Here is a 22340-nt window from a genome sequence, read left to right as displayed (position 1 = left end):
GAGCAGAAAGGTCAAATCACTGAAGGCCGATCATAAGAAATAAAGAGGCAGAATTGTAGAGAATCCGCCTCGTGCAGGATGAGGAGCCGACAAAGGCTGCGGTCAGCACCGCGGGGATCGAGGAAGGTCTGCGGAAGCAGCTAGGATTGCAGGGCGCACAGTCAATATTAGCGCAGAAGGCGCCCCCCGATCCCTGACACATGGGGGTGCAGCACTCACCATCCTGTGCCCCACCGCTGTGATTCTGGGGAGGTCAAACAATTGTCCAGTGTAATATTGTACTCCGCTGAATAATATCACCGCTATACTGTCTCCTTCTCGCTCTATCACTGACAGAATATCCTCAGTCCTCAGAGTCTCTTCACCCTGACGGGAAAGAAAGGAAAATATCAGAAATAGTGAAAATACAAAGACAGATCTATATGAGATAGATAAATAGATAGAAAGATAGATAAATAATGGATAGATAATAGATAGATAATAGATAGATAATAGATAGATAGATGAAAGATAAATAATAGATAGATAATAGAAAGATAATAGATAGATGATAGATAGATAGAAAGATAGATAATAGATAGATAGATAATAGATAGATAGATAGATAGATAGATAGATGAAAGATAAATAATAGATAGATAATAGAAAGATAATAGATGATAGATAGATAGAAAGATAGATAGATAGATAGATAGATAATAGATGGATAGAAAGAAAGAAAGATAGATAAATAATGGATAGATAGATAGATAGATAGATAGATAGATGATAGATAGATAGATAGATAATAGATAGATAATAGATGGATAGAAAGAAAGAAAGAAAGAAAGAAAGAAAGATAGATAAATAATGGATAGATAGATAGATAGATAGATGATAGATAGATAGATAGATAGATAGATAATAGATAGATGATAGATAGATATAGATAGATAGATGATAGATAGATAGATAATAGATAGATGATAGATAGATATAGATAGATAGATAGATAGATAAAAGATAGATAAATAGATAATAGATAGATAATAGATGGATAGATAGATAATAGATAATAGATAAATAGAAAGATATATGATAATTGATAGATAGTAGATTATAGATATATAAAAGATAGATAATAGATAAATAATAGATAGATAATAGATAGATAGATTATAGATAATAGATAGATAGATAATAGATAGATAATAGATAGATGATAGATAGATAATAGATAGATGATAGATAGATAATAGAAAGATAAATAGATAATAGATAGATAGATGGATAATAGATAGATAGATAGATAGATAATAAATAGATAGATAACAGAGAGATAGATAACAGATAGATGATAGATAATAGATTAGATATTAGATATGCAGAGATTAATTATTTACATATAATGTGGTTGTATTTAGTATTTTTGTTATGAAAAGATTAGAGTTGCTAGAAGAGATTGACACAGAAGTTTTGTCATAGGGACAAGGTCCAGCAGCTCTACTGATAAGGAGGGCCGTGATTTCTGCCGCTTTGGGATAAATTGTTACATTTTGAAAGATCTTCAAAACTAATGAAAGGGTTTTAACATAGACCCTCTGGTAGTTCTCCTTTCACATTTGCTTTGGGGAAGTGTGAGCTCTGGTACCACTGATAGGAAATAGAATATTAGGGGAAAAGTCTCTAAATGGCGATTACAATAATTGGTTCTTTGCAGCCTCGCGTTGTAATTGTAATAATTGGTCACTTGCAGTACCACTTTTCCCCACGGCTCTAAACACATATTCGCCAATGCAACAGCGCCCCCACCTCACCAGCATTAATTTGCAATAGCGGACTGCTACAGATTTCAGCACAAAATACCAATCTTTAAAAAAGTGATAGCAAAATACTCTGCAGAAATGAAAGATCCCTAGCGATAATGAGCAGGGCGTAACTCCAATATAGAATGTGCTTTGACTTTCTTAGAAATCGCAACTAATTTTCTGGATCAGAGTCGTCATCTTCCGGGAGGGGACGTGCGCTCTTTACCTGAGATGCACTGCAACGTTTCAATTGTTTAAAAATAGTAAATCTTCCGTAAGCAGAAAGGGAGTAAAATGTTTATGTGCCGGGAGACTAATTAGCCGGGCGGTATATGGTTATTTATACCGGTTTAATGCAATCGTTAAAGGTTTACGGAACGTAGCCTTTAAAGAAATGTAGCGACATAAAATGGCACGGATCGTGCCGTATGTTCTGGTGGGTATATTGTAACCTTCTGAAATGTTAACGATGACGATAGTGAGAAATTGTTGCTTTTTATCAGGAAGAAAAAGCCGCATTCTAGAACCATGCGCTACATTTCTTTTTCCTTCTAAGGTACAGAGGTCCTTACGGCTCCCCCGACTTGTTTGTTTCACTAAATAATTGCGTATCCTGTGAAATTAGAATGTCGGAGTGTTTTTTTTTTTACTTAGAACGTCTTGTGTGGCTCCTCTATTATCCCTCCTGGAAATGAATGAAGGAATGAAAAACAGGGCGTTATTATTCACCGTTCACAGTGACACTCCGATGGACGGTGTCGGAGCGTTTCAGCAAATGCCTAAGTTGTCAGTTTACACATTTACAGGAGGGGTATCACCGGAACGGCACAATGCAAAATTTTATAAAAATGTGATCAATTATTGTTATTTCGTGGGGAATGTATTGGCTAAAACAGACATATTGGAAGAATTGACGAGTTTTCTAAAAGGGGTATTTGCAGTTCTATGGGTCCTCTGGTTTGGCGATAAGTTTGGATTAAAACTAACCAAAAAACTTTATTCTGTTTATTGTGAGCTGTTTTGCAATTTTCAACGAGATTGCATTTCCACGCAGGTGGTTCTCTTTTCTTCCATTGCTCCATTAAAGGGAACCTGTAAAGATTGCCTTGCGCAGGCGTGTACTACAGGGGACACAGCATGAACTTCAACCCAATATTGCATCCAGCATGCAGCCAGCGGATAAGGAAAGGGTGAATCAAACACCTGAAAACCCCGCCCCTATGACCGCAAACCTGTCCCGCCAAATTCAGGTGACAGGTTCCCTTTAAGACACAATAGCCATACCAAGACTTGTGATTAGCGTCACTGACTCATGATGGACGTTGGGACTGACATATGTCATGACCTGTGTTATCCCCTCCAACCTGGCTGGGTGATGTCAATATAAAGCCACAGAATAACCTTAGCACCAGAATAAAGCAAATGGTCATGGATGAAAAAAAAAACACCAGAGAAGATGTCCAGTGCTCCGGCAGAGGTAGAGGAAGCAGAACATATGACGAAAGGTGAGTTCAAATTGGGGCAGGCTCAATATGGATCTTATTTATTGGGAGTAATATAAATTTGCCAGCCATAATTGAGCCAATCTGCCCAAATCAAATTATGGGATATTTGCTCCTCTCCGATCATTTTTAGATTTAACATTTTGTGATGATTATTTTATTCATATATCATTACATCGGTTAAGGTTCTACTTTCTTTATACAGAACTCTAAATATTCTGCATTATCATAATGATTTTGTGCGCCAGCAGTCACCACAAGAGGGGGCTGAAGAGCGTATCGTATACTGCTTCTTCATAGAACTCAATACTGCACCAGTATACATTAAACTCTTATGCTCCCTCTAGTGGTGGCTGGAGGCAGACTCAATTTTAGCTTTTAATTCTATGTCTATGCAGGGATTTTGAAGCTTCTTTTAAAAAAAAATTCAAAGAGTCGTCCGCTATAAAGATTTAAAAGAAATTACTTATATTATATATATAAAAAAAGAGATATTAGAGCGACTTAGGTTATAAAAACAAAACTGTCTTGACATTCAGGGGCACTAGAGTACGAGTCGGAAGCACTGATAGAGTAAAGGTTTCTCTTAAATGAAAGATTGTTTTAATGTAGTAGGAGGCCGCGCTTCAAACGACACCTTGACATTTGCCCACATCCTTTTTTCATATGATTGCTAATTATAAGGCATTGAAAAGAGTTATAATTAAACGTAAAGTGCTGCTCTCCCTTAGCGCGAGGCTTTCATTTTTCCCCAGAGTGTAATTAACTTGGAACCCAGCATAATAATGATAGCATCCATTTTTGTAAGTCGCAAAGGGACTCGCATCTGTGTACTATGCTCATCCGGACCTCGGCTATCAAACGCTACATTGTTAGCTTGTTCCCTTGATTTTATACAAACCTTTGAAATAAATATATTAAAAAAAAACTATAAACGAAAAAGAAAGAAACATGAAAGATAAAGAATAAATTAAAACTTCGGAACAGAAACACAAAAATAAAAATGTCTCTTGGTTCAAACCTTGCGGGGATGGACTAGGAGCATGCTGGTCTCCACATCGAGCCCGTGCAACCGGATTTGGGATTCAACAGCGTACTGCAAGAAGACACAATATTCCGTTTAGAGATGGAGCAACAAACTAAAACTTTTAGCTACCACATAAAGCAGCTACAGATAAGCTTCCGTTACGCTAACAGTCTTACTCATGAAGTTAGCTACAATGAATCTACGCTGAATAACATACCCGAAATTTGCTTTATTTTTGGAACAGTGGGAAGATTTGTGCTCCTGATACACAGTAACGAACTATCAGACGTGAGCAGAGACTGTTTCCTATGGGAAGGAGGCTATGACGTGGCCTCCTTTCTGTAATGATGCTGCCTGGTGTCACAGAGAGGCAGCCTAAGGGGGCGCTAGTGGGAGCGCAGGGAGAGGGAGGAATAAGGCCCGCAGTGCCCACAGGACTTGAACTAGGCAGGTCACGTGATCACTGCAGGGATGAAGGGAGCGGAGCTACCGCTCGAGAATGGAGGATCTACCAAAAAACACAGGACACAGAGTACTAAGACAGAGACGTAGTCAAAGGACAAGCCAAGGGCCGGGAGCCAGACGGGAGCGAAGTACTAAGGGGCAAATCAGCAAATTAGTCAGAGACAAGCCAAAGGGTCAAAAAGCCAAGACAGACAGAGAAATACCAAGCAGGAAACAGGGGCAGTAGTCAGGGGCAAACCAGGTCATACAAAGCAAGGCACACGCACAGAGGCACAACGATTACAGACAAATAACCTGGGTCAGCTATCTCAAACAGAATAGACGGAAGTATAACCGACTCAGAACCCAGGAACTACCAGCATTAAATTGCAAATTAGTCAGAGACAAGCCAAAGGGTCAAAAAGCCAGGACAGACAGAGAAGTACCAAGCAGAAATCAGGCAGTAGTCTGGGGGCAAACTGGGTCATACAAAGCAAGGCACACGCACAGAGGCACAACGATCACAGACAAATAACCTGGGTCAGCTATTTCAAACCGAATAGACGGAAGTATAACCGACTCAGAACCTAGGAACTACCAGCATTAAATAGCCGCCCCAGAACCAAAAGAGACGTGGACTAATTTACCCCAGACCTGACCAGGAAGGAGCCAGAACCAGCCCATCCAGAGTCATGACACTTTCTAAAGGATTTGTCCAGCTTTATGTAAGTAGAATGCAAAGTTCTAACCTGACGTCATTGTTTTTACATATGGAAACATGTGACAACCCTGGAGAGGGCGGAGAGGAGAGAAAAACTCCATGTGATAAAATATAGTATACATCCAAGCCAGCCCATGTTCCAAAATAAACTCTTACTCTACACATCAGGCAGAGATTTAGCTGTGGGTATATTGTTGCTTTCCAGCTTTATACAGGCATTCAGCAGAACAATGATTTGAAAAGTGAGATTGCTCTGCTGATTCTGTCCGAGTCTATACAGCAAAGTTTAAAAGTGCAGAAAGCATGAAACAAAAGTCAGCTGTGTGTGTGTTCAATGGATGAATGGGAATATTTCTTTTATTTTCTTTAAAACACTTGTAAAATTGAGCTAGCGAGAGTCAGCAGTCCAAATATAGGAAAAGACTCCTATCGACAGATCCAGGAGCGCTTTCACCTGCGAGCCTGGCAATTGTTTTGCTGCTGTATAAATAGATGACATTTTGAACCCTCACGCGCTGTATTGATTTTACATTGGGCATTAAAAACATCATGAGTAATTGTCAGCAATGTACGACTTGTGCAGATCTCAGCTACCAATGGCTTCGAGAAATAGCCTGAAATCAATGAGCAAATCCAATTGTGATGTGTAATGTGTGCTTTTCTATTGAGCTGGAATAAATAGAGCCCTATAGAATATGGAAAGGTGGATTTACTATGAAAAGAAGATAATCACCACAGAAATTATACAAAAATATGTCCAATAATGGCTAATTAGTAGATCGGTAGGTGGCTCCTTACATGGTCCGACGGAAAGGCTTTAGCTTCAAGAAGAATCTTATGGCGAGTTTTTGTTGGTTTGTAAAAGGATAACTGCAAAACACAAACCCGAGACAAAAATGCTGAATACACGAGATTTTATCCAGCATCCATAGTAATGCCGTCATTAAAGGCTATCTGAAAAACATGGTTCATGTTATCATGCAGATTGAATAATTCACATGTCATCGACTCTGCGTAGAATGTTAGAAAACTGGATAAAGATATTTCACATTCCTTGTAATTTTCAGGACAAATATGTAAAGTTAAATTTCATTATTTTTAAACCTTGTAGCGACTTCTAAACCATATTTGTGAACTCCCCCAATCATCCAAAAATTGGAGTCCGGCTCAACAGGACTGGATTTTACTTTTATTTTTATTTTTCAAAAGAAAATATGGTGCATACAAAAGAAAACCTTACATGGTCGACAAGACCCAGTTGACGTGTTTTGACTGCCCTAGGCAGTCTTACTCATGACATGAGTGCAGTCAAAACGCATCGACTGGGTCATGTTGACCATGTAAATGTTTCTTTTGTATGCACCATATTTTTTTAAAAAAAAAGAAAAGGAAAATTCAGTCCTGTTGAGACAGACTCCAATATTTTCTATTTTCCTTGATGTGAGGCCAAGGCGAGGCCGGTGTCTGAGCCCCAGGTGGAAGAGCATAGAGCACCTGGGTGAGCTGGAATCAAGTTTCTATCATCCAAGAGACTCCTGGAAAAAAAGGGAGCACCCATAAATCTAGGAAGAAGACAGCATGCCGAAACGTACGTCGGGGCTGTGGCCACACATTCCAGGTAACGATATGTATTTGAGATTGCTCCCTCTGCTATGATTTCATGAGTGCACCTTTTGCTGGTTATCTTTTCCTATATGATGATCATTTTTTATATGATGACATGGTTTATAATTAGGATACCAGCAGATGATGGACATGCTAGACACTTGTGGAATTGATTGAAACTATCATATATAAATCTGTTGTTGCACATCATTTTGGGATTGTGATACCATTTTGTGGTTTCCCACTTTTTTGTATGTTTATCAACTAAAATACTTCTTCCATTATTGCAACTAATAAAATTTGATATGTCTTTTGATATATATATATATACGGACCTGGTGTACCTTTATTTCTGATTGATTGCATGCTTCTAGGAGAATCTGTAAACCTTCCAGGACCATTGAGGACCACACAAAATTCAGTAAACCTGGATGGATTATTCCCACATGAAGAGGCAGAGATGAAAACATGGAGAACGAAGGGAACGAAAGAGATGATTTGTGAAGGGGACATGGTTCTGCAAATAGGGCATGGGTATGGCTGAACTTTTTCAGCGCCATGCTCAGTTCACCAACTCTCAATCACCTGGATGCCAACCATCTAAAAATGACAAATGCATTCTATATATATATAATGTATATAGAATATCCAGTGCAAAAAATAGGTGGACAGGCACATCCAATAACAAAAATATTCTAGCTTTATTCCAAATACATATCTTTAAAAATCCATACAAGGATGATGTGGTGCAGGAACCGCTCTAACCCGTTTCTTATGCCTACTGCACCCTTAGTGATAGAGTATGACATGCTTAGAGCATGCTCAGTCATGTCATGTCGGAGCGGTGCCTGCACCACATCATCCTTGTGTGGATTTTTTAAAGATATATGTTTGGAATAAAGCGTGGAGATGTTTTATTATTGGATGTGCCCGTCCACCTTTCTCTTGCATTGGATACTTCTGGTTGGTCAGCAGTGTTGGAACTTCACTCCGGAAAATAAAGACAGGTGTTTCCTAAAATGTGAGTATGATGGACATTTTTCTCTTCCATTTTTATGGAGTATGTAGACTATATTCTGTGCTGATCAATGTATTAATATATCTTTATAGTGTTCCAGGTTTTGTTTTTCTGATATAGGGCTCCAAATTTTACGTTCATACATATAGGGGCATAGAGAGAAGAAGGCAACTTTAGCATGTTCCACCAATTTACTGTAATTCACATTATATTATTGTCACAAATTTTGATACTAATAACTGCAAAATAAATACCTTTTTATAAAGGGCAGCAAAACTACTTAAACCCTGCAAAGATGACGTTGCATGACCATCGTATGTGTCCAGGTCCTGCCACTGTTGCGCTGAAGGACCTGCAGGCATTTGGCTGCATGATCATCTCTGTACGGGTCCAAAAGTCAGAGCACAGCAGCAGAGGAGGAAAGTATAAGTGGCTGTGTAAGTGTAGGGTTCTTCTCTGGGGTCTGTACTTATTTAGGGGGTTGGTCTGGGGTCAGTTCTGGAGTATGTGTTTGCTTAGTGGTCTTGTCTTGGGATTTTAATGGCTTAGTGGATCCAATGTTTGCAATTGTTTGCAGAGTTTAATTTATGGGTTTGATCTGGGGGGTCTCCATATATTTAAGCGTCTGTATTAATTTAAAGGGGTTGCCCAGGTTTGGGGCAATAATCTACAGTCGCAACGTAAAGTATGCGATTTTCATACTTCCGACCACATTCAAACTAGATGTGTCCAGCCTCACTCAATTCACTTGTATTGGTGGAAGTCATGCACGTCTAGTCGGCATTTGACCGCATGTATTCAAATCTCAAATTTGCGGTCATGCGCTCATCCGTTCCTGGGTTGCAGATGTGAGGAACCAATGATGGTCATCATCGTGGTGGTCTGGCCAGGATAGAGAATAAAAAGGAAGATAATATTTACACTGAAAGGTGACACCAATTGTGAGTGTCTACATTTATAGAGGAGCCATTATTTTTTTACCGGGCCCTGCGATTCACAGGGGGATGTTACGGAGGCTACGACCCGTGGGTAAGTCTGGTGGGAGCCTACCACTCTGCGCTTTCTGTCTCTAAGTCCCTGCTGCCACTAAGTGTCTCAACAAGGTCTTTAATCGTTCTGCTGTCCTAGGACAGGTACCTGTATGGCAGAAAGCTCGGGCCGTGTGAACTAGGGTCTGTTCTTGTTGACTCCAAGCTCCTAGGTGCTGCTATGCCACAGGTAATTATGGGCGAAGTCCTTGTAGAACAATACCCTCCGGTTCTGCTCTGTGTTTTATAATCCACAAAAGCCTCGGGCTCCCGGTACCCGGATTCATGCACTGGTACTCTTCAGAGGCCTGCTCATGGCCTTCTGGAGCTCTCTCTTTCCTCTGTGCCCCACTCCTGTCTGTCCTTGCACACAGACTCCTGCTACAAACTGACCTCCCTCCGCCTCCAAACCAGGATCTTTATTGAGGGAAGCTGCCCTAAAACAGGGTTTTGAGCTCCCCCTCCTGGCCTGGAAATGGAAAGTGTTTTGTGTGTGTAAACCTACCAAAAGACATCCCACTTGTCTCCAGACATCGCACTCTTCTCCCCGTGAGGAAGACAGCACTACTGTGGTACCCGGACTCCTGGGGTGCCACATTATCATTGGTAAGCTGATGGCTCCCTATATTGTGTAGGGAATGTTGGATGCTTTCCCTGGGTAGCAGCATAGCATTTAACTTTTAAGTTGATTTTGTCCAAACACTTTTGAAGCCCAAAATTAGTTGGTTATTTCCCTGCCCCCTTTCTTCTTGGAAATTTGTGCAAATTTCATTACTCAGAAGGGGTCAACAAAGAGCAGAGAAGAAAGATCCTTCTTGATAAATTATGAAACTGGATTTGCTTTGCAATTTTGGGCGGTATGGCTCACTGGCAGACAAAATGGACAAATTTGCAAAAAGCTATAAGTAGCTTGGATTGTATGCAAAATGTCTTCAGTATCAGAGAAAACTTGCTGGGGTATGAAAAATCTCAAAAGCAGCAGCGTCGGAGAATGGAGATGATTATTGTTCCACATCTTCATGATTTACAAGAAAACAATTTCTTGAAAGGGAAAGTAATGCTGTTCCTAGTGCGAACATGCATAATAGATAAGCGAAATCTGCAATGGAAAGTAGACAAACCCGAGCTCAGGAGAAAGGACTCACCATCTGAAGATGCAAATTAACAGTTAGTCCATTCATTAACGCCACCTCTCCGGCTTTGGCACCTGCAAAGAAACATGAATGAAATCTCAGCCATTTTATTGTCCAATAATTTTGGTTAGCACAAAAAAAAAAAAAAATTCTACAGTGAAAGAGACGATGACTTTCCATAATCTGGGAAAGTAAACACAATTTGAATGTTCCACCTGAATAAAAACGAGAGTCTATTTATTTCTCTCATTTGGTGATCAGATAATGAAGTAGTCGCAGGGAACGAGAGGCTGATTTATGGCTATCGTTATTTTCCAGCTGAATTCATACAAATTGCATTTCAAAGTTGAACACATGGAAATAGGAATTCCAATCAAAGACAACAGCAAGATGGAGGCACGTGTAATCACAAGGTTCTGATTATATTACAATCTATCACAGTGTGCAGTGATGTGCTGCACAGTCTTTACTACCATCCAGTGCTGCACTAGTATTTTCTGTAATAATGTTTCCTAGCCCCATTGGTGGTCTAATTTTGATTTAAAAAATGCTTAAATGATGCCAACGACATGAGTAAATCACTGGGGTAAAGTCAAGGAGTTGGAGATCCTGTACTTAGAAGTCAAGTTTGTCGTCATCCACGCCCAAGCTTTTCTGAAATCCTGCACATGCACAGTTGTATCTTCATGGATGTCAATGAATCTAATTTTCTACATAATATTTTTAAAAGGTGCTATTGACATAAAATTCTCACCAGATGTCGTTAACAACTCATACAATCCAAACAGGCAAAGAAATCAAACCATAGATGTCCATAAATTAAGTCACGTGTAACAAAGAGAAATGACACAGGGAAAAGTATTGAATTCGCTTACTGAAATTTAATTAATACTTTGTGCGACGACTCAGCGTCAAGGAGGAAAATCTGACCACTTGTGAGGAGGTGAGCTATTCTTAATTATGCCAAACTATTCCCTTGTTCAGTAAATCAAGGGACATAAGCCATTGTTTCAAGTGAGTCTGTCTGGTGCCCCTTTTTGATTGTTAATTTGTGGAATGCCTGCTGATTACGGATTGCATCAGCCCCCTGCGGTGTACTTAGTCTGCATCATTTGGAGGACAATTATGCAGTTTAATTGAACAAGGGAACAATGATAGAACCGCCATGATTAATTATCTATCCTCAATCCTGTGGGACACAATGCCCTGAAATGGGAGGTCAGGATTATAAAAAGGGACCTGCTCCTGTCACCGGTGTAATTCTAAGGGACTTTACCCTAGGGACTGTCATTTCAGCTGATGGATTACAGAACTGCTCCACTGCCCAACACTGAGTCCACAAATTAGTCTGGCTAATCCAGGTTGAGACAATCTGGTCACCTGGTCACTTATGTTGCTGTGCTTGGTCCGCTGCCTATGCTTGATGCTACCTCCTCTCAGTGGGTGCTCAGCCAAAGCGGGGTGCTGTTGGTTGTGTAGTTGGCCCTGGATGCCGCAAAATCACGGAGGTTCTTATCTCAGGTAAGAGAGCAGAAGGATGAGACTCTGTGATTTGCACCATATATACTGTTAACTATTAGTGACCAAATAAAGTTATACCAGAGTGAACTGTGGTACCGTCACCCTACATTATCTGAGCTCTGTTCTGCCCACAGGAAACGATTACGGGCATTCGGTGGGATGAGTCCAAGCCCATGTGGTCAGATGGATATAAATGCCATTATATAAGTTGTCCAATAGAAGGGCATAATAAGCTAGTACCCCAATGACACTGATCAGATAAAGTATGAAGCTATTGCACAGGTTGTCCCATGAAAAACATAACGTGCCAGTGCACAAGAGCCTCAGTGCAATAAGGCAATGTAAAGGTGCAAAAAAACTCATGTAGTGCAAATAAAATAGAAAGTAAAGTGCACATGCTATCACTAACGTGACACCATGCAAACAGGACACTCTGACTGCATAATTTCCATCTGCCTCCTACTATGGAACAAGCTGACCCTGCAGATAAGGACACGTTCTCTGCAATCTTGCATAGACTAACCATAATGCCCCTGCTGATGATATGGTTCTCATTTATGGTGAGTTTAACTCCAGAGTAGGCAAAAATTTGATGGCCTGGATAGAAGTATTTGGCAAATACGACTTCAGAAACTGCACTGCGATTTTTCTAGAGTTATGCACAAAGAAACAATTTGCCATCACTAACACCATCTTCCAGTAGAAAGACAGCCTGAAGACAACTTGGATGCATCCTAGATGCAAATACTGGCACCTCATAGACTATATTTTAGTGCCTAGATAGATCTATGAGATGTCCTACACACCCAAGTGATGACCAGTTCAGAATGTCACACTCACCGTTTTGAGTGATATAATCTCAGATTGCACATCAAACCAAAGTCAATGAGCAGTGAAGAGTATCAAAAGAACTCCAGTCAGCTGGGCGGAAAACCAAGTTCCTGCCAAACCTTCATTCTAGATTTCTGGATCTCAGTTGTCCCATACAGGGCCGGCGTCAGCACCCGGCGCACCTGGGCAAATGCCGGGGCCCTGGGGAGAGAGGGGGGCCCACTCACGCTGTCATAGATACAGCTGGGAGAGCAGAGCAGGAGATAACATGCTCTCTCCGCCCACAAAGTCACTGCTGGCTGCGTTCTCTTAACCCCTATGTGCCAGCTCTGACACAAGCATCTTCTCACTCAGTCAGTGCAGCCAGGCAGGCACATAGGGGTTAAGAGAAGGCAGCCAGTGTGACATTGTGGGCGGAGAGAGCACGTTCTCTGCTCTGCTCTCCGCCTCTGGCTGGCTGCCGTACTGCTAAAGTTATGAGGCAGATTCAGGAGGAGCTCCTAGTCCTACCAGTGCCTGAGTGAGTGGCGCTGCTATATACTACGTGGGGTGCGCTGCTATATACTACGTGGGCTGTGCTGCTATATACTACGTGGGCTGCGCTGCTATATACTATGTGGGCTGCGCTGCTATATACTATGTTGGCTGCCCTGCTATATACTACGTGGGCTGCGCTGCTATATACTACGTAGGCTGCACTGCTATATACTACGTGGGCTGCGCTGCTATATACTATGTGGGCTGCGCTGCTATATACTACGTGGGCTGCGCTGCTATATACTACGTGGGCTGCGCTGCTATATACTACGTGGGCTGCGCTGCTATATACTATGTGGGCTTCGCTGCTATATACTACGTGGGCTGCGCAGCTATATACTACGTGGGCTGCGCTGCTATATACTACGTGGGCTGCGCTGCTATATACTACGTGGGCTGCGCTGCTATATACTACGTGGGCTGCGCTGCTATATACTACGTGGGCTGTGCTATATACTACGTGGGCTGCTATATACTACATGGGCTGCTATATACTACGTGGGCAGTGTTATATACTACATGGCTGTGTTTATATGCGATCATGAATCGGGGTATGTGTTAAAGGGGGGGCCCACTGAGACTCTTTCGCCCGGGGCCCTCAAAAACCTGGAGCCGGCCGTGGTCCCATAGATTCCTCTGCAGAAGCATTCTGGAAACACTTAAAAGCCAGCAACCTCCAGACCTTCATAGAAGTCCTAGGGTTCTCCTCAAAGAAGATTAAAGAGTTGTTTGACAAAACAACAAGTAGACATAGCAATTGTTAGCACAGAAAAGATCTGCCCACCAAGCGCACCTTATTCAGCAATCTTGCTTTGATAATAAATCAGCCTTCTCACTTGTGTGCACTAATCTCCAGCACAAACTTTATGTGTTCTAGAACAACCGGTGTGTAAACCTGACACAGAACATTCATCTTTGCACAGACATCGGTGACTACAGAGAGTTTTTTGAAGGCCCAAAACCAAATTATGGTCATTCACATCAAGTCCAAAGTCCTTTGCACAGTACAAAAGGTCAAAGGCACCTCACAGCAAGGGCGTCCATCCTGAACTGATGGACGGAACATTTATAGACTCTTTTAGACTACAAACACACTGTCTAAGATTTAGAAATCCATTGCACTCCACAACAGTCAATGAAAATGGAATTGGATGAGATCCTTACTCTTGAATAGACTATTGAGGCTTTTAGCCAACTGAAGAGGGGTCAGTCTGCAGGAGTTGATTAAATTCTTCCAACTGGTATCTAAAGTTTGGAACTAAGTACAAAGCTTTGTAAACTCTTTGCCTGCTTCTGGGAACAAGACAAACTATCACAGGACATTCACAGTAGTCACCCTATATAACAACAAATGAGAAAAGTGACACTGCTCTAACTCATTAGATAACCCTACTTTCTATTGCAGGAAAAACTCCTAGCAAGAATGAGCCTAACCAATCTCTTGTCCATCATCAGGGAAGAATTGCTCTTAAAGATCTAGTGTGGCTTTGGAGAAAGCAGGAGTAACATTGACATGTTTTTTTGCACCCATGCAGCCTCAAGAGAAATGCAGGGAATAAAATCAAGGACATTAGGTATCGTTTGTTGATCTCAGCAAAGCATCCGACACAGTGAGTAGGAAATGGTTGGACACATCATGGAGTTATTAAGATGTCCTCCAAAGTTCCTTAACATGATCATTCAGCTACATGAAGGCCAGCTTGGTCAAGTCACTCATACCAATGATCTTTCAGAACCCATCCCAATAAATAATAGGCTACGTACTTCCATAAAATCTTTTTATAATTTTCTTTAGTATTATACTTAAAAGAACCGCAATAGATCTTGAAGATTTAGACAGAATCTACGTACATCTGATACCACACTGATGGCAATCTGCTCTACCTAAAGTGACTAATTGACAAGACCTTGAAACAACTCATTTGAGAGCGACTCTTAGTTGATGATGCTGCCCTTGTCTCCTATACAGGGGAATATAAACATAAGGATGAATGACCTCGGGGAGATCAAAACATCCAACATCGCGGAGACACCATCATGTGTTTCTCAACGCAAGCAATAAATAGCCAGGTCTTTCACCGGGAAGGAACAACCACGGGAAGGGCAGCATCCAAAAAGGAAAACCACCTATGCCAAAACATGGTATCCATCAACAGACAGCTGTTTCCACGGTGTTGGATGTTTTGATCTCCCCGAGGTCATTGATCCTTGTTTATAGTCCTTTTACTAGGCACTGAAATACGTGGCTATTTATTGCTTGCGTTGAGAAACACGTGATGGTGTCCCATATAGGGGAGACATCTTGTTTTGCAAAAGCTGCCAAATGCTTTAGACTAGAAGTTAGTCTGAAGAAGACAAAAGTCTTGTTTCAGCCGGCAACCACCTGGAATATATCGTCTCCTCAGATGCTAAGGCTGACAACGAAGTTGATACCAGATTGACAAGGCAATACAATGCATTTGCTAGATAGTAAAAAAGAGTCTGGAAGAACAAGCATCTGAAGAAATGCATAAAAGTCAGTGTGTAGAATGCCATCATATTATCTTCTGTATGGGTTCAAGATGAGATAATATCTACTGCCACCACCTGCGACTCCTCTGGTACCTCCATTAGCGCTGCCCCCATACCATCCTTTATATTGTTTGGAAAGATTTTGCCATCAACACTGTAGTTCTTCAACAGGGAGGAGATACCAGAATCAACATCATTTTAAATAAAACTGTTGTTCTGGGCAAGGCACAAATCCAGGATGGAAGATCATTGCCTACCTAGAAAAGCATTTTATTAGGATCTCGCCACAGGCTGCCATGACAAAGGAGCACCGAAGATCAAATACAAGGACATCCTGAAGAAATCTCTAGCTGCATGCTATATTGACCATAGTCAGTGGCTTGTCCTAGCCATGGTAAGTTGAAGATATGCTATCCACAAATCTGTTTCTTTGGAAATGGTCACTGGGCTTTCGTCGAAGACCAAGGACAATGGCTCCAATAGTCTGTAGTCAATGCAGCAAGAACTAATTATCCCACATTGGCTTCATCGTCGACCAAGGAGTTCGAAATCGAGGTAGACAATTCCACCTTCACAAATCTTCATGCGTGAAGTTAAGCCAAGATGACTAGAAGGTACACCATATGCTGTCCTACAAAATCCACGGCAATTCAATGTGCGTAGATGCCAGGGGTCAATGACTATATAAACCACTATAAATATAAATATCATGAAACACATATTGTGTAAGTTAGAGAACAGTAGAAATTTCTCAGACAGGGGCCACAGGAGAGACTCCATTTATTTATCAGGTAGGTTGAATCTTAAAAGAAGTTAAGACCAAAGTCATTGTAGAAGAAGATCTTTTCACGTTCTGATCTTGCCGCGTGTTGTTTTTGTGTTATACTGGAAGTTCTGTTAATATATTCAGGACTCAGGCATTTTTAATGCTTTCACAATACTGGAAAGGGCATGCTGGAGCTCCGACAGCAGATTAATATCCCCTCATAATAAGGGCAGATGGATGGGGGCATTCAAGTACATTATTAAAGCAAAAGAAAGTTTAAAGATTTCATAGGGATTCATAAAGTTTGGAAAGATGAATTAACATGGCTCAGAGTGCATGATAATATACAATACGTAGTGATGGCGCTAGCATCCTGTTTATTGGCTCTTTAAGAGCAGCAAGTAATGCATCCACTTATATAGATGGTTATCATCACACACTAGCTCTGCCAGGCTGAGGATCGTTCCCAGAAAACCAGGAATTTTTTTTTTACATTCTTTACAATATATCAGCTTTTTTTTCTACTAGTTTACATGTAGACTTTGCCTACTTCAGAGGATGGTATTATTTCACATTGATTCTGCCTCACCAAACTAAATAACATGTTTAAAGAATTGCCGCCTATTTTTTTACTTATTAAAGTTACAAAAAATATATATTTTTTTTTCTAGAAACAGCTCCCCTCTTGCCTTATGGTTGCATCTGGTATTGCAGCTCAGCCGGCTTCAAATAATTCAGGCTGAGCTGCAATACTAACAACAGCCTATAGAAGGTGCTGTTAATGAAACTTATATTTGAAGTTTTAACTTCCTCTTGGTGTACAATAACAAATTGTATTGTGGTACTGTGTTAGCCAGAAAAATCGATGTGAATATTTTTCTGCCCAATGATGACAGAAGTATTCTAGGAGTGATATCTTTATTGGCTAATCAGAAAATAATATGTTTGCAGCTTTCAGAGCACAGTGGCTCCTTCTTCTTTGTAATCTTGCCTGAAGAAGGAGCCACTGTGCTCTGAAAGCTGCAAACATATTATTTTCTGGTTAGTCAATAAAGGTATCATTCCTAGAATACTTCAGTCATCATTGGGCAGAAAAATATTCACATCAACTTCCTCTTGGAAAACAGACAAGAGTGTAAAAAAAAAAAAAATCCCAGGAGAAGAGCGGAAAGTTTATTTGTGACCAGGACTTTTGGGGGATGTCCTGGTCACAAAGTGATGGGGTTTACATAAACTCCACCTAAAAGTGGCCGGTCGTCACATTGTCAACAACAACACTGATAAGAAAGGTATTTTTAACTTTGAGAAAAGTATCTTTTTTTCAGCAAAATTTGTAACTATTGGAGTTTTTACTTCTTCGTTGAATTATTTTTAACTTTGAGAAAAGTATCTTTTGTTCTTTTTTTCAGCAAAATTTGTAACTATTGGAGTTTTTACTTCTTCGTTGAATTATTTTTAACTTTGAGAAAAGTATCTTTTGTTCTTTTTTTAAGCAAAATTTGTAACTATTGGAGTTTTTACTTCTTCGTTGAATTATTTTTAACTTTGAGAAAAGTTTCTTTTGTTCTTTTTTTCAGCAAAATTTGTAACTATTGGAGTTTTTACTTCTTCGTTGAATTATTTTTAACTTTGAGAAAAGTATCTTTTTCTTTTTTTTCAGCAAAATTTGTAACTATTGTAGTTTTTACTTCTTCGTTGAATTATTTTTAACTTTGAGAAAAGTATCTTTTGTTCTTTTTTTTCAGCAAAATTTGTAACTATTGGAGTTTTTACTTCTTCGCTGAATTATTTTTAACTTTGAGAAAAGTTTCTTTTGTTCTTTCTTTCAGCAAAATTTGTAACTATTGGAGTTTTTACTTCTTCATTGAATGAAGACAATCTGCAACAAATTTGTAACCGTTCTACAACAAGAATTGACTCGCTACAGAATAAAAAAAATTTGCATTGCATGTCAAATAATAAGCAAAGAATGTGCGCGGCGTGCAGATGAGATTTGGTGAATCCTCCCTCACTTTGCTTCCACTTTATTAATGATGGAAAATCTGCAGCAATCCCAGTGATTGGAAATTTACGCTGATGATAAACTTCTTAACCCATTACTTGCCAAATTAGCAATTTTCATTTTTTTTTTTAAATAACAGATTTTGGGTCCTAAAGAATCAGAATCATAATTTGCCACATTTTTACAAGTACGGATTTTTCAGAAAAGGGCGTTCCACTATTCAATTAAAAATGACAATGACATGATTTCCTGTTTTGAAAACATTCATTTTACAAACACAACACAATAAATTGGACCTAATTATAAAAACTATAAAATCTTAGTTGCTAGAAGCAAAAGATTAGGCGTCCCCAAAAACAGGACATTGGTAGATAAAGTTAAACTACTTCTCATCCTCTCCATTCGTACCCTTTTCTTAATTTTTGAGATACGTTTAAATATTTTCAGGCTTCGAAATTCGATCTAAAGTTGATGCAGATAGGATTTAAGATTATTTGATCTCCATGGAATGATTAATAGAAGACGAGTGTTACAGAACTAATAATGGTAGGAGCTGGGAGAAGGCTTTACATAGTGCGGTATAAATCAGCCTCCGCCGTGGTAATGAATAGTGTCCAATCATCCTAATTTAAATGCACTTTGCCTTTTGCATATATACTTCATCACTTCAACTCTCTCTGTTGTGTCCGCTCTTTGCTGAATCAGCTCGTTGTAGCACTGAACCAGCATATGCCTACTTCACAAAGTTAATATCAGCACTTCACCCCTTCTTCCTAACTTTTATGATGTCTGTTAGAATCTTATTCAAAACTAGAGTTGAGCAAATTTGTTTGGATTCGGTTCTGAATACGATCGGCATTGAATACTGTTTTTGTAATATTCGTCGAACACAGCCGAACGTCATTAGAGTCAATGGGAGTAAAAATTTCCGAATATGTTCGGAACCGATCATCAAACACACATTCAACACGAATAGGTTACCAATATGACAAATTCAGATTTGGCGACCGAATCCAAACCAATTCGCTCAACTCTATTCAAAACTTTAAAATGGATTCCAGGGGTCACTGTAAAAAAATAATATGAAGTTTCGACATGTTAGACCACTTGCAATGAAATTGGACGAATGCAATCCGAATAAAAATCAGATTGCATTTGGACCAGTGTTACTCTATCATTATGTGTTCACTTGTGTTTCTTTTTCCAGCTCGGATCAGACCACATTCCGCAATAGAAGTCAATGGGTGTGAGAAATAAATTGCACAGCACTCGGACCATGCGACTGCTGTCCGATTTTTACTCACTGATCACATTTGAAAAGCTGGCAATTCATGTGCCGCGTACAGTAATATCACAGCATGACAGTTTAGAATAGATAGAATAGACTTAAACACATAGAATACATGGATATATAGATGTCAGTGACACACATATATATGTATATACACTGCTCAAAAGAATAAAGGGAACACTTAAACAACAGAATATAACTCCAAGCAAATCAAACTTCTGTGAAATCAAGCTGTCCACTTAGGAAGCAACACTGATTGACAATCAATTCCACATGCTGTTGTGCAAATGGAATAGACAACAGATGGAAATTATTGGCAATTATCAAGACACCCTCAATACAGGAGTGGTTCTGCAGGTGGGGACCACAGACCACATCCCAGTACCAATGCTTTCTGGCTGATGTTTTGGTCACTTTTGAATGTTGGTTGTGCTTTCACACTTGTGGTAGCATAAGACGGACTCTACAACCCACACAAGTGGCTCAGGTAGTGCAGCTCATCCAGGATGGCACATCAATGCGAGCTGTGGCAAGAAGGCTTGCTGTGTCTGTCAGTGTAGTGTCCAGAGGATGAAGGCACTGCCAGAAGACAGGCCAGTACACAAGGAGGTGTGGAGGGGGCCGTAGGAGGGCAACAACCCAGCAGTAGGACTGCTACCTCCACCTTTGTGCAAGGAGGAACCAGAGGAGCACTGCCAGAGCCCTGCAAAATGACCTCTAGCAGGCCACAAATGTTCAAGTATCTGCACAAACGGTTAGAAATAATAAATGTCTACAATTGGATGTGGTTAAATAAAATGTTCATGTGCTGAGATAATCTTATAAATGTGCTCCTGCTGTGTACTGTGTAATGGTCGTGTCTGACCGTACAGGAACAAGGTCTGATCATACCACACCTCTTGGGCGGGGGGGAAGCAAAAGAGAGTATGCAGACATTACAGCATGGAATCACATCTGATTCTTTTTGAGAGGTAAAAATTTTCCCTGCCTGTTTTTAAACAATGTTTTACTTCAAAGAAAGAATCATTTGTGAACCTCTGCTGTAATGTCTGTATACTATTTTGTCTCCTCCCCTGCCCAGGAGATGTGGTATGATCCAACCATGTTCCTGCACGGTCAGACACGACCATTACACAGTACACAGCAGGGGCCACATTTATAAGATTATCTCAGCACAGGAACATTTTATTTAAACACATCCAATTGTGAAAATTATTATGATTCCAAAATCTATTAACTAAAATCAACATTTGTTCTTGGGAAAACCCCTTTAAAGAGTAACAAAATTAATTTGTCTATTATCGAAAGGTATGAAACCTCACAAGTCACTTAACTAGGGAATTTGTCTTGATTTCTGCAAGTACATTGCATGTAAGTGGCTTCCAGACCCTTGCTTCTCTATCTCGTCAGTATTTAGCTGTCTTCAGCTGCATTGATGTCATTTGGAGTACAGATGATGGCAGTGAAAGGGTCAGCTCAGGTCCGATTTTTTTTTACTCAGCAGCTATTAATAATTTACAGGACCATTTAAAGTTTCCAATGTTACAGAAATGTAATGTTTCCATAAAAATCAGATGCTGTATTGTGTCTCTGTCTGGTATCCGATTTTTTTCTCGCACCCATTTGATTTTGGAGTGAAATCGTAGCATGCTGACGGATTTTGTCATTAAAAAAAAATTGGCCATCTTCACTGCCTCATTGGTTCGGGTGGAATCCAATAAAAAATTTGGATAGCACCCATCTGATTTATACGGTGGTGTGAGTGACCCCAAACACAGATCCTAAACTGACCATTTCACTGCCATCATCAGTACTCCAAATAAATGAGTTCTGATACAAATGACGCTGACTGTGGTCAAATAGACCGGGAACAATCCAGGGTTTGGTAATCACTAGCATGCAATTTTTTTTTACAGGAACTAAGTCAAATCCTCAAATAAAGTGATTTTCCAAGTTGCAGAATGTACTATGCTGGACAAAATTATTTAAAAAAAAAAGTTTTAGTTGATCTTCATCACTTTAACAAAAAAACAACAATTTAAACATATTTTACATACCGACAAGTTTAACCATAAGGTCCACAATACATTCATCACCAAGGGCCCACGGACGCTTTCCTATGAAATGACCATGAACTCCCCTGAAAAAAAGAAAAGTGAATATTAAATCAACTGTAAAATCCGGGGTCCGTACTTTTCCAGGAAGTCAGTATTACTCTTCGGGTTCGTCCCCCCGAACATCCTTTGTTTGCCATGCTGTCATCTGCATGGCAGCACAACAACACAGGCTTTGATCGGCAGTAAGATCATTACCACCGGTCAGAGAGCTGCAATTCCCATGCTGTCAGATGACAGCGCGAGCCAGCAGCTGTGACCAGCGGAGGGTTGCAACCTGCAGCTGTCGTTTCTGGTTATCAAAAATAGAAAAGATCCCACACCATTTGTTATTTATTTACTTATAGCACAGGCACTGGCTGATGAATACTCCTATCAGCGGCGTCTGTTCTTGCTGTTATCGGCGACAGCAGGCATAGGCTGAGGGGAGGAGTACTCTCTCATCAGCCGATGCCTGTGACTGGTGGTAACCTTTTTACCGCCAGTCACAGCTGCTTGCTTA

At 40.2% G+C, this 22340-nt stretch overlaps 1 protein-coding gene across 3 annotated transcripts in view; it reads right to left on the bottom strand.

The window, feature by feature from the left end:
* KYNU (kynureninase) overlaps positions 1-22340 on the bottom strand; it is a 76285-nt gene that overhangs the window by 42275 nt on the left and 11670 nt on the right. For all 3 annotated transcript variants that reach the window (XM_069735344.1, XM_069735346.1, XM_069735345.1), the window contains exons 4-8: positions 21782-21864; positions 10278-10339; positions 6280-6351; positions 4311-4385; positions 220-366 (exon numbers count right to left, since the gene is read on the bottom strand). In XM_069735344.1, the coding sequence (XP_069591445.1) occupies positions 220-366; positions 4311-4385; positions 6280-6351; positions 10278-10339; positions 21782-21864 (439 nt within the window). The remainder of the gene's footprint in view (positions 1-219; positions 367-4310; positions 4386-6279; positions 6352-10277; positions 10340-21781; positions 21865-22340) is intronic.

The sequence above is a fragment of the Ranitomeya imitator genome, chromosome 7 (genome assembly GCF_032444005.1).
Source record: "Ranitomeya imitator isolate aRanImi1 chromosome 7, aRanImi1.pri, whole genome shotgun sequence".
Classification (NCBI taxonomy): Eukaryota; Metazoa; Chordata; class Amphibia; order Anura; family Dendrobatidae; genus Ranitomeya; species Ranitomeya imitator.
The sequence above is the reverse complement of the archived record's forward strand: the minus strand, read 5'-3'. Positions and strand labels throughout refer to the sequence as shown.